The 9,818-nt window shown below is 44.4% G+C and overlaps 1 protein-coding gene across 2 annotated transcripts in view; it reads left to right on the plus strand.

Moving 5' to 3' along the window:
* LOC109507460 (ephrin type-A receptor 4-A-like) overlaps positions 1-9,202 on the plus strand; it is a 34,855-nt gene extending 25,653 nt beyond the window's left edge. For both annotated transcript variants that reach the window (XM_019856898.1, XM_019856897.1), the window contains 12 exons: positions 1,071-1,195; positions 1,311-1,470; positions 1,558-1,669; positions 2,836-2,894; positions 3,421-3,534; positions 3,620-3,805; positions 4,246-4,307; positions 4,394-4,603; positions 4,716-4,892; positions 7,643-7,830; positions 7,985-8,164; positions 8,349-9,202. In XM_019856898.1, the coding sequence (XP_019712457.1) occupies positions 1,071-1,195; positions 1,311-1,470; positions 1,558-1,669; positions 2,836-2,894; positions 3,421-3,534; positions 3,620-3,805; positions 4,246-4,307; positions 4,394-4,603; positions 4,716-4,892; positions 7,643-7,830; positions 7,985-8,164; positions 8,349-8,466 (1,691 nt within the window). In that variant the 3' untranslated portion in view covers positions 8,467-9,202. The remainder of the gene's footprint in view (positions 1-1,070; positions 1,196-1,310; positions 1,471-1,557; positions 1,670-2,835; positions 2,895-3,420; positions 3,535-3,619; positions 3,806-4,245; positions 4,308-4,393; positions 4,604-4,715; positions 4,893-7,642; positions 7,831-7,984; positions 8,165-8,348) is intronic.
* Positions 9,203-9,818: the final 616 nt, after the last annotated feature.

The raw sequence follows: 9,818 nt of genomic DNA on the forward strand, positions 1-9,818 counted from the left end.
TCCTACACTAAACAACGGCTGAATTAATTATAGGGGTCTTCTCAAGCGGATGTCAGAAAACATTCCGGGAAATGCGCATCACTGACCGAAATACGAAGAGTGAACACGTCGCACTCAAAAACGCCACACAAAAATCGAAATAGGAACAGGAAGCCATAAATGTAGGAAAAGAATGTCCTCTTTCTTGTGTCCTTTGCTAACCATTTAAAAAAAAAAACGAGTCCTGCCGTTTTTACGGTGTGTTTCATTTTAGTTGAGGGGGTGTTGGCTGAGACTCTTTGGCGTTTCCCCGCGCGTGGCCTCGGTTCGTGTTTCTGCCCAATATCTCAGCTGTCTCGGCTTGAAGACTTTGCGTTGGCATTTTTGGAAAAGTGGCACACCTGCTAAGTTTGAGGTTGCCCCGGGGAAATAAGTTAGCTGGGAGTGCACAACACGAGCGTGTGCCTGGGATGTGTCAAGCCCAACCTGCACGGCCATATGGCTCCGCGTCATGACTCACAGCAGAAGGGACGGACCCGTGGAAAATGGAGCGATGGGGAGCTATAGAGCGAGCGAGGTGTTTTGCCCCACTGGAATAGGACGGAATAAGATTTAGGTTAGCTCTCATGAGCTCTGGGTCAATGGGATTGTGGAGAAAGGTTCGCCATACATTACTTTTATATAATTGCACCATTCACAATATTCGGTGCGCGGATGCAGTTTGAATGTGATGCAACATCAGAGTTGTTGTAAAAAATAATCATAATAATCATAATAATAATTGAAAAGTGTTCGGTTGCTCAAATGCTGAGAATCCGAGCGACGATCGGGGGCGGAGCTTGATCGTCGAATAAGTCAAGCGGCCGCTGTGTTGGAAAAAGCGAGTGCATGTCAGCATTTTCACTCAGGGTCGCATGACTTCAAACCCTACCCTTCATACACTGATCAATTAGTGTGCAGATCCATGCATGAGGTGCATGCAGCGGCAAATTTGGATACTTGAGTAGACTGAATGAGCCAACCGGCAATGTGTGTGTCATTTCACATTTTTGGGGGGTTTGCTTTTATTTTGATCTCTATCTGTCCTTCAGCTCCCTCTCGGGTGTCATCCGTTCAAGCCACGGATGTCACGAGGCACACTTTGTCATTGTCATGGCAACAGCCCGATCAACCCAACGGGGTCATCCTGGAATATGAGGTCAAGTTCTACGAGAAGGTGAGCGTCCAGGCGGGTTAATGGAGCCTAGCCGGTTGCCTGGAATGCCAATATTTTGTTGGACAGGCTTCTTGTCGGGCGTTCAAAGCAGGCCACCTTTGTCTGCTCTAATCAGGATCAGAGGGAGAGGTCCTACCGCATAATGAGGACCTTCTCTCGAAACGCGGAAATCACGGGACTCAACCCGCTCACTGTCTACGTCTTTCACGTGCGGGCTCGCACCGCCGCCGGATATGGAGAGTTCAGCACACCGTTTGAATTTGCCACCAATTCAGGTACACAAATCTCAACTGTTGCCTGTTTCGCTGGCTCACGTTGACGTTTGCGGGGAGGGATAATGAAATGCGGGTTTTCCTGTGTAGATCCATTCCCTCTGATCGGAGAAGGCGTCAACTCCGCCTTCCTGCTGCTGTCCGTGAGCGGGGTTGGAATTCTGTTGCTTATATCTGCAGCTGTTCTCATCATAAGTCGCAGGTACGCACGCGCACACAAACGTACACGCCATACAAGCAGGCGCACATTCACGTTTGAAAACTTCACAATCATCATCACTGGTCCCCGGTATTACATTAACAATGAGATCCCATGCAGAGCGCTCCGAGAGAAAAATGTTTTGATGGACTCTGTTAAAGTCATTTGAATTGTGTTCAATCTGCGTATTATTCTCGTTTGCAGTTGTGTCGAACTGCACTGCGTGATACTGAGAGGCCTTTGTAAATTGGTTTCCCTTATTCAGCCACCATGAAAGAGGCTGAATATCAGAAACACCTCCCATTATGATATATGATATATGTTTGATTTGGCTATCCAGCTATCTATCAAGCAAGCTAGCTATCTATCTAGCTGTCTGTCTGTCTGTATCAAAAATCGGCTTAGGATGATTTTGGGAAATTGTACACTGATTTCCACAAACAAGTGTGTCAGGTTCCAATGAAGAACCAATGTTTTTGTCCCCGGTAATTCCATCTAAATTATGTATGGATTGTAATTAAAAATTCCATTCTTTTTTTTTTCATAAAGGCCCGATTTCTGATTCAGTCCTTTCCCATTCCCATTAGACGATGCAGGTGTGCCGAATGAAGTGCCCATTGAGTGTGTTTTTAATGCATAATGCATTTGCCTTAAACGGCACCACTGTCATTAAGAAAGACGCCCACGCTACCGCCGCTATTGTGCGGCGAAATAAGGCGTGTGTGTTACCTGCAGCTTTTTAAAGGCGATTAGAGTGGAGACAGTGATAATCCCTTTGTCCCTGACTTGTCATCACTGTCTCCTCTTCGGTGTTTCTGTGTGTGTGTGTGTGTGTGTGTGTGTGACGCACACAAAGGCGTAGCAGGTGCGCACAGATGCACATAAAACACACCTGTCCCTGTTCATCCACAAAGGTTTTTTTGGGGGGGATACTTTCTTTGTTTCATGAAAAACACCTTTTATCTCAACCTACCTGATGTCAACCTTTCCCCATCAAGCCACCGCCCACCCTTTCTCCCCCTCCCCCCTGTTACCTAAACGCTTTCATGTTCTGGCGCCGTGTCCTGGCTGCTCTCAAACCCTCGCCCCCCCCCTCCCCCAAAAAAATGAAAACGTGTCATTTGGTTGCTTTAAGTGTAAATATATGTATAACTATTATTTGTGAGCAGGAGGAGCAAGTACAGTAAAACCAAGCAAGACTCAGAGGAGGAGAAACATCTTAATCCAGGTAGATTTCACACGCAAACGTGCACAGAGTGATGCTATCCCTTGAAATTGTTATCCTAACAAGACGTTTACATAACTTGTAGCCGTTACACAGCTCCCACCTCTCGTCCTCCTTCGCATCCTTTCTGGGGTTGCAAGAGTCCATGATTTCTGAACAGGAATTTATGGGAATAAATGGTAATATATCAGGAATTGAAAGTTGGCTTAATGGGAAATTTGAATTTATGCAGGGAGGATATAAGATATTTTGCATAATGCTGACTAATACAAACATATTTCATGCACGTACAGTGGTACTTTGATTTACAAGTCAATCTGAATTTTTGGGCTTGGCTGACATGTCCCCTGCATGCATTACATTGACGGATGACGAAGTGCTGACCCCATGAGGGAAAATACAATCGACACAACAGCATTTTGATGAATTGTGATGCACATGTATGTGCCGCTTATCAGGTGTTAACGGTGATCGGTGCTATCAAAATAACTCAATGCAGCTCTGCTTACCTTTTGAATTTGACATACAGGCGTGAAGATCTACGTGGACCCGTTCACCTACGAGGACCCGGATCAGGCCATCCACGAGTTTGCCAAGGAGATTGACGTGAGCTGCATTCACATCGAGAGAGTTATCGGCATGGGTGAGCCGGCTAATAATGCACGCACGCACGCACACCATCATAAACCTGCACCCACGTGCGCTGACCTTGCCGGTTTGCCGTGTAGGAGAGTTTGGCGAGGTGTGCAGCGGGCGATTGCGTTTGCACGGGAAGCGAGAAGTGTACGTGGCCATTAAAAGCCTGAAGGCGGGCTACTCGGACAAGCAAAGGCGAGACTTCCTGTCGGAGGCGTCGATCATGGGGCAGTTTGACCACCCGAACATCATCAGGCTGGAGGGAGTTGTCACCAGATGTGAGTCGATGTGGAGGAACGGTGGCAGCCGTATTGCATCACATCATGACTGTGATGCCGCCACTATCGTGTCGCAAAACAAAAATGCCACTCAACTGTGCCATGTACATCATCCAAAGTATCTTTTGCTCGTCAAACTTGGTTGTGCTAGGTTTCTACTCAAACCAACTAATCAGAAGAGGGATTCAAAATCTGACTGGCGAAAAAAATAGTCCCGTTGCTCATATAGTTTGTGATACTTGGGCCAGCACTGCTGATTCTGAAGGCCCTTGTCAGTTTTGATTGACATGGCAACACAAAGAAGCTCAAATCTGATTGGACAAAAAAATAAATGAATAAATAAATAAACAACATACACATACTGGGAGAGAGATGCACCAAAATGAAACGAATAGATTGCTGGAACAAATGAAACCACTGAATAAGTCTTTTGTGTTTAGGTAAACCACTCATGATCGTTACGGAATACATGGAAAATGGATCCCTGGATGCGTTTCTTCGGGTACGTTTTACGTCGTCCTTTTGGTGTTGGAGCGAGACTGGATTTGAAGTGTTTATCGCATTTGATTGGCTCTCGTCACGGATCAGAAACACGACGGCCAGTTCACGGTGATCCAGCTGGTGGGCATGCTGCGCGGCATCGCCTCCGGCATGAAATACCTGTCGGACATGAGTTACGTTCATCGAGACCTCGCCGCGCGAAACATCCTGGTCAACAGCAACCTGGTGTGTAAGGTGTCTGACTTTGGCCTCAGTCGGGTTTTGGAGGATGACCCGGAAGCTGCGTACACCACAAGGGTAAGAACATACACTCTCCGTGCAGCCTCTGTTTTCATGTCACGATCACAATTTAGCACTGTCGTGTGCATATTTTAAAAAAAGGTAACATGTATAACTGTCGTTATTTCAGGAAGCCCTCGGCACTTACCTCTCCCCTGGCGGAAAGATCCCCATCAGGTGGACGGCTCCGGAAGCCATCGCCTACAGGAAGTTCACCACAGCCAGTGACGTGTGGAGTTACGGCATCGTCATGTGGGAAGTGATTTCGTACGGCGAGAGGCCCTACTGGGACATGAACAACCAGGATGTGAGTATTTTTATCATCTCTGACCTACAAGTCATCTTACGATGAGAAGGAGGAGTAAAATGGTTGGAAAAAGGTACACCCCGTCGTAGTACGTGGAGGCATTGTGTCTGGAGTGGTACTCTCAAATGTGGACGGCTTTTGTACGGAGACACCCTTGGTGAGGTTACATTAGTATGTAGATTGGACCTCGGGGACGTCAATAGACTCATAAAGTAGCGTTATGTATGGCGCTGTAAGTAAAACGTCACATCAAAGCCTTCTTTGTCATCCATAATTAGTCAAAGGCTTGAAAGTTGCAGATTACAAGACCATCAGTGTCACCATCAAAGGACTTTTGAAGCGGTTATTCTGCCATCATAACAAACTATGGATCCCCCGTCATGAAAGAGTGATTGTTGATTCGGTTATTCCGTGATTGTTTTGAGCAAATAAGTCTTTCCACTGGCCTCGTGTCAAACTGAACATAAAAACAAGAAGAAATTCATGTGGTTGATTGAAAACAATCACATAGATTTCCTTGAAAGTCGGCTTATCTTAATGCTAACACATCATGCGACGTATCATAGATTGGCTAACAAATAGCATCAATAGTTGTGTTGTTAGAACCTTTGAAGCAACGGATATCTGAACACAATCGGTACAGCGACGCATGTACACACACAAAAAAAAAATGTTCATTGAATTTACTCAAAGTTATGACGTCAAGTGGTCGCACACACTAAAATCATTTGGGTGTCGCCGATTTTATTGTGTGCAACCACTTGACAAAATAACATTGAGTTGATTCAACACATCATTTTTTTTTAACAAACTATGGATCCCCCGTCATGAAAGAGTGATTGTTGATTCGATTATTCCGTGATGGTTTTGAGCAAACAAGTCTTTCCACTGGCCTCGTGTCAACCTGAACATAAAAACAAGAAGAAATTCACGTGGTTGATTTAAAACAACCACGTAACTTTCCTTGAAAGTCTGCTTAGCTTAATGCTAAAACACCATGCGACGTATCATAGATTGGCTAACAAATAGCATCAATAGTTGTGTTGTTAGAACCTTTGAAGCAACGGATATCTGAACACAATCGGTACAGCGACGCATGTACACACACAAAAAAAAAATGTTCATTGAATTTACTCAAAGTTATGACGTCAAGTGGTCGCACACACTAAAATCATTTGGGTGTCGCCGATTTTATTGTGTGCAACCACTTGACAAAATAACATTGAGTTGATTCAACACATCATTTTTTTTTTTTTTTGAGTGTAGATAGGCAATATAACAGCACTTACTGGGCTATATTCTTAATCGTCTGTGAAAAATGACTACCGGTAATATTCCTGCAGGTTACTGAGTCACTTAGAGTAGTTGTGAAAATCTTCTTCGATTGCGTCTTCATGACGGTAGAACGGCCAAGCCGCAGACCTGGGAAAGAGTTGCGGTGGATCCAATCATGGAGCAAATGCAGAGGCCACCAGACGGTCACGTTTTGTGAGCCAAGTTCCCAATAGCGTTAAATAGCATCAATAGTTGTGTTGTTAGAACCTTTGAAGCAACGGATATCTGAACACAATCGGTACAGCGACGCATGTACACACACAAAAAAAAAATGTTCATTGAATTTACTCAAAGTTATGACGTCAAGTGGTCGCACACACTAAAATCATTTGGGTGTCGCCGATTTTATTGTGTGCAACCACTTGACAAAATAACATTGAGTTTGATTCAACACATCATTTTTTTTTTTTTTGAGTGTAGATAGGCAATATAACAGCACTTACTGGGCTATATTCTTAATCGTCTGTGAAAAATGACTACCGGTAATATTCCTGCAGGTTACTGAGTCACTTAGAGTAGTTGTGAAAATCTTCTTCGATTGCGTCTTCATGACGGTAGAACGGCCAAGCCGCAGACCCGGGAAAGAGTTGCGGTGGATCTAATCATGTAGCAAATGCAGAGGCCACCACATGTAGATGGTCACGTTTTGTGAGCCAAGTTCCCAATAGCGTTCACTCGAAGATTGATCTGACAAAAAAAAAAAAAAAAACACGATTTTGCGTGCAACCGGTTTCTGTTCGGACGTTTATTCCTGCAGAGACCAATTATGCAAACTTCAAATGAGGCCCCTTGATGTAGAAGAATACATGAAACAGGCTCCACGTCTCTGATATTTCAGGAAAAGGGACTTCTGAAGGCAAAACAAAGCAGAAGGTGTGTGTTTAACCTTTGCACCCTCGCAGCGATTTTGTTGCTTTGGGCTTTCAAACCGGGGGGAGGCCAATGAATCTGACAGCTTACAAGCAGAGAACCAAAAATCAGTGGAAGCAAACGTTTACAAATTATAAGGTTGATGGTTCATTTTGTTGATTTGAAGGAATTGTAAATTACCTTGTTAAGCATTTAAAAACATTTTTTTTTTCAATATACCAACCCACCATCTTCATGGATGAACTTAAAGACTTAACAGCACATCTGGGTTTTCTCCGGGTACTCCGGCTTCCTCCCACATTTCAAAAACATGCTTGGCAGGCAGATTGGACACTCGAAATTGTCCCTAGGTGTCAGTGTGAGCATGGATGGTCGTTGGTCTCTGTGTGCCCTGCGATTGGCTGGCAACCGGTTCAGGGTGTCCCCCGCCAGCACCCCCCGCGACCCTTGTGAGGATAAAGCGGATTGGAAAATGGATGGATGGGTTTAGCAATGCAGGGCTGGTTTCAAACCAATGAAAACAATGAACTGTGTCCTTCGTGTAGGTGATAAAAGCAATCGAGGAGGGCTACCGTCTTCCTGCTCCCATGGACTGTCCGGTGGTCCTGCACCAGCTCATGTTGGACTGCTGGGAACGAGACCGAGCAGAAAGACCCACTTTCAGCCAGATTCTCAACATGCTGGATAAGCTTATTCGGAACCCTGGGACTCTGCGCAGAACCGGAGGGGAAAGGTACAGTGGACCATCATGTTCAGAAAAAAGACATTTATCTTTTTAACAGAACAAAATTAATAGCCAAATAGTCACATTCAATTCTATCTTTTTTTTTTTTTTAAACGAAGTGATTTTTCACACCAATTTCAGTGTGTTCTTTGTGTGCTCACAGACCCGCGGTGCTGGAGTCAGGAGCGTGTCCGGAGGTGTGTGTGTCGGTCCTACCAGAAGTGTGTGTGTCCAAGTGGTCGCTGTGTGAGTGGCTCCAGTCCATTGGCTTGGAACGGTACACAGAGACACTGGCGGCAGGAGGATATTCCAGCCTTGACAACCTACTGGCACTCACACACCAGTGAGTGCGACTTTTGTGTGAATTCCGTTACAACGTCCTACACACTCAACGTTTTCACCTTGGCTGTCAACTTTAGCTTCACACTTGCTACTAAAATCATTCTCAAATCATCTTTGATTCGTGCCCCTCGATTTTTTTTTTTTTTTTCCTCAAAGCTCGTGTTTTCTCCCCTCTGTGCCCACAGGGAGATGGACAGATTGGGAATCATCACACCATCGCACCAGGACATACTAGTTGCCAGTGCCCAGCAAGAAATATTGTCTCAAATGCAGCACATGCAACATACAATGGTTCCAGTCTGAGTCGCAGGTTGGAAAACCTGAATTCCATTTACCTCACCTGTGCACTTTAGGGGGGACTTTTCACCAGTGGATCAGTACAACGGAGTGGAACGGAAAGTGAGAAGTGAGAAAGCAGCACTTGCGTCAATCTCCATCCTGCCGTGCTTTCTAAACACACAATATGGACGTTGGCCACAGATTGCTACTGAGACTGAAGCCCCGTCTTCTTCTTCTTCTTCTTCACTTTTTAATTTGGCATTCTTTTATTATCCGTTTTGTGAAAGCTGACATGAAAGCAGAATGGCTTCCAGTTTTATTTGGGACTTTCTTTGCTGCTTTGGGCTTGACTTGAAGAACAGTGTGCGTGTGCGTGTGCTCTGCGCGTGTGTGTGCGCGTGCATGCGTGCGTGTACAATGTAAATTCACAAAGGGTTGACTCTCCTGTGTCCAAATGTTGCACGTCTTTGAACATTCTCGATATGCAAAGTGAAATTGGGAGCAGTCGGGGCAAATTTGTCGTCGCTAGTTGCAGACTAACGTACTGAATGTTTTTCTTTTGTTTTCATAGTTCCTTTGGTTGAATCGTATTGATTAGACATTTACATTAGAATGTCATGTCAGTCTTGACCGTCTCTCACTAGCAACATGAAATATTTTATTTATGGCCTTTTTTTTTTTTTTTTTAAATGTAGTTTCTACTGTATATTGTAAATTAGAAGTGATGAGGGAAAACTGAATTGATTGCCATATTGCATTACAATAAGATAAGATAAGATAAGATAAGATAAGATAATCCTTTATTTATATAAATGCCAAACTCCATCTATGGACATGTGTAATATTGATTGCGCAGAGTGTTTTCGGTGATACACTCATCGGTCACAATATTAAGCGCATCTTAACTCTAAAAGCATGCGTAGAATGCATAGAATGAAAGTTTTTGCATTGTGATAAATTCACTGTGGCTCCTTCTGGTGTGTGCGCCACTTGGCCATCGGGGGCAGTATAAAAGACTCATGCAAACACAGACGAATTTCACCATGCCTGTAAGTGACCCGATGAACGGCTATCATAGTTGCCGTTCTTCACAGAGGATAAAGACTACATGCTTGTGAGTGTGAGTAATGCTACATTGTCTATTTACATCTGTTGCTGCACCGTTTGTGTTCAAATGTTCATTTCTTGAATCCCTATAAATCCGCCACATAGAGGTTACGTGTTAACCCGTCTAACCTCCCTCTTGCAACACAACAAATTCAAATCATCAGTATCATTATCAGGTTTCTCAGAGCTGGCTGATGAGCTCATCATTTTCAATCAGGTGTGTTGGAGGACGGAGCCTTGAGGAACGTACTTAGGCACCACTGCCTTAC

The sequence above is a fragment of the Hippocampus comes genome, unplaced genomic scaffold (assembly GCF_001891065.2).
Source record: "Hippocampus comes isolate QL1 unplaced genomic scaffold, H_comes_QL1_v1.1 scaffold105, whole genome shotgun sequence".
Classification (NCBI taxonomy): domain Eukaryota; kingdom Metazoa; phylum Chordata; class Actinopteri; order Syngnathiformes; family Syngnathidae; genus Hippocampus; species Hippocampus comes.